The 2,583-nt window shown below is 30.8% G+C and overlaps 1 protein-coding gene across 1 annotated transcript; it reads right to left on the reverse strand.

The window, feature by feature from the left end:
* Positions 1-1,670: 1,670 nt before the first annotated feature.
* Positions 1,671-2,548, reverse strand: LOC112467087 (fatty acyl-CoA reductase wat-like). Its single transcript, XM_025035553.1, has 3 exons — positions 2,265-2,548; positions 1,881-2,138; positions 1,671-1,795 (listed from the first exon to the last, which is right to left on the reverse strand). The coding sequence occupies exons 1-3, from the start codon at positions 2,408-2,410 to the stop codon at positions 1,705-1,707; spliced, it is 495 nt and encodes a 164-aa protein (XP_024891321.1). The 5' UTR covers positions 2,411-2,548; the 3' UTR covers positions 1,671-1,704.
* Positions 2,549-2,583: the final 35 nt, after the last annotated feature.

Here is a 2,583-nt window from a genome sequence, read left to right on the forward strand (position 1 = left end):
AACGTATTTAAATGCTCGGAACTATGTGAGAACTGCCGAGAACTCTGAAGAAAACGATCAGAATTGTCAGCACCCCGTATTTCTCGTAGATGAGATGCTGGCGGTCAAATTAAAAAATTGTTTACAAATAATAAAAGGCCGGAACTGTCGCTGACACCTATCAGGAACTGTAGAACTCTTCGAGAACTATAAAATCTCATGGTAAAAATCAATTTTTTTGGAATTTGAGATGCTCGCGATCAGATTAAAAATTTGTTTAAAAATACTTAATGACCGGAACTATTGCTAAATCTTATCAGGAACTGTAAAACTCTTCGAGAACTATAAAATATCATGTTTAAAATTAATTTTTTTTGAAACATGAGGTGCTACGGGAAGTTAGCACCTCATATTTTCAAAATTTATTTTTTTTAACTAAATCAACGGAACTCTTTCTAAAAATTATCAGGAACTGTAGAACTATTGCGGGTGCAAATGGAACTGTTGATAAAACTTTCGATTTTTGAAAGTGAGGTGCCAACTTCACAGAGACTGCACTTCTGAGATATTAACAAAAAATATTATTTTCCAATGTTTTCAAAATATCTCAAAAACGACGCAAAATACAAAAAAAGTACAAGAGAACTTTTTTGTAGGAAATAAAATTTTGCATCGAATACGTATACTATAAAAAATTTCTTTTCAATATCGCACGTTTTAGGCGAAATACCCCACTGTGAGTCGGTTCGATGTCCAGTTGCTAACTCGGATTGTTTCTGAGTTAGATTCGTAACTTTCAATTGTCAGCGCTTTTTGGGTTCGGGGTTGGATTGCATCGGATAGAGCCCGAGCAACCAGGTTTCCAGATGGAATGCTAACTAAGGTTTCAGTCGCTAGGGTTGAATTTCTTACGGTAAGCCATTTGCTGTTGTTAGGTGCTGTATAATTACCGGTTCGCTCACAACAGGTGGAACAATATTATTAGGCTTGCACGTTTACATTTGAGAAAAACTTTTTAATTGTCTAAATGCATTTATTTTCCAATAATTGTACATTATAATATAGAATTTATATATAATAAATTTGAAATTAAATTGTATTCAATATCCATTGTTAACTTAATTTGTTAACCAAATTAGAATAAAATGCATTTACAGTCCGAACTTGGATCTTATTTCTGTGTGTATACACACACACACACACACACACACACACACACACGCACATACACATATTATACTTTCCAACCTTAATAAACTGCGCTCCGATTAAATCAGACTTATACAATACAGTTCCCGTTGGAGTAATAAAATCCCCTTTCTCCCTTTTAATTAAATCGATTTAACTTTAATGCTAAGCATCTAAATAACTATGTAAAGAATTTATTGCAAAGAGAGAAGAGATTTTACTAACAAAAGGTTGAAAAATATGTGTATGTATACACACAGAAATAATATTAGGCTACTAAGATCCAAACTCTGACTATAAATGACATTTTATTCTAATTTGATTGTATAGCATGACGGTCTAAATTCTTAATTTATCTGTTAACAACTTTTTAGCAAACAACATTGACAATAACTAAACTAGTATAAAAGTTACTTTGAGTTATATATTTGGCAAGATATACATGCAACATTAGAAAGAAATTCCTTAAATTAGATGTGTTCAATATAAAAGAAACTAATACATATAAAACATACATATAAAACAAACGTGTAAAAATTATGTACATATAATTGTAAATACGAGCCAGACAATCCAAAGAACGGCAAAGGCAAAAACAATTTTGAGTATTTGGTGTATCCAATAAAGTCTAAAATTAAAGAATTTTTTTATTAATAAAAATTAACTTAACCTAACAAAATCATTCAAAAATTAAAAAAATATCTGTTACGTACCTTTTATACTTGATACGACTAATTTCTAAAGTACTGTTATCTTCATTTAGAAGATAGAGACGAATGCCCATATAATGATCAAATAAATATTTTGTCCAGTCAAATTCAACCATACTGAATTGAAATAATTTCTGATCTTTCTCACTCAAACGACTCCACATCGCTTGAACATTGTCAGTTGAAAAACTCCATTCATTTGTGCAAAATGGTTCAATCGCGTTGGAAAATTTGTCGACTTTCTTACATAACTTCCACATTCTGAAATGCATATAAAACCATTATAATTTTTTATAATATAGATAAAATTTTATTTGGTTTCGATACAAACTATGTAATATATGCTTCAAGTAAGAGAAACGACATTTAAATTTACGTGATGGATACCTTGGGCTACGATTTATACAGATGCTTATAGCATCTATAATTAAAGCTGGAAGGAAATGTCCGAGCCAAACGCAAATTCTGTATGGTATTTTGTGTTGGACGTAAACCATAAAGGGAAAATATATGGCATCATATAAGGGGTACATCTTATTTGTGTCGACAAATGCATTACGGTATTCATTCCAAGTAGGTCCATCGATTGGTGACACGAAATTATAAATTAATGTATTCTTGCTTCTCCTACAAGATAAAATTATTTAAACATAATTATGTTGTACATTATACTTCTTTACATATCAGAGTCATTTATAATCATATG

This window comes from Temnothorax curvispinosus, unplaced genomic scaffold, assembly GCF_003070985.1.
Source record: "Temnothorax curvispinosus isolate PA1 unplaced genomic scaffold, ASM307098v1 QBEX01016870.1, whole genome shotgun sequence".
NCBI lineage: Eukaryota > Metazoa > Arthropoda > Insecta > Hymenoptera > Formicidae > Temnothorax > Temnothorax curvispinosus.

Coding starts and splice junctions, on each gene's coding strand:
- LOC112467087 (XM_025035553.1), bottom strand. CDS start 2,410: ATGTACCCCTTATATGATGCCATATATTTTCCCTTTATGGTTTACGTC. Junction 2,139..2,264: donor TGTATAAATCGTAGCCCAAG/GTATCCATCACG, acceptor TATGCATTTCAG/AATGTGGAAGTTATGTAAGA. Junction 1,796..1,880: donor AGTCGTATCAAGTATAAAAG/GTACGTAACAGA, acceptor CTTTAATTTTAG/ACTTTATTGGATACACCAAA.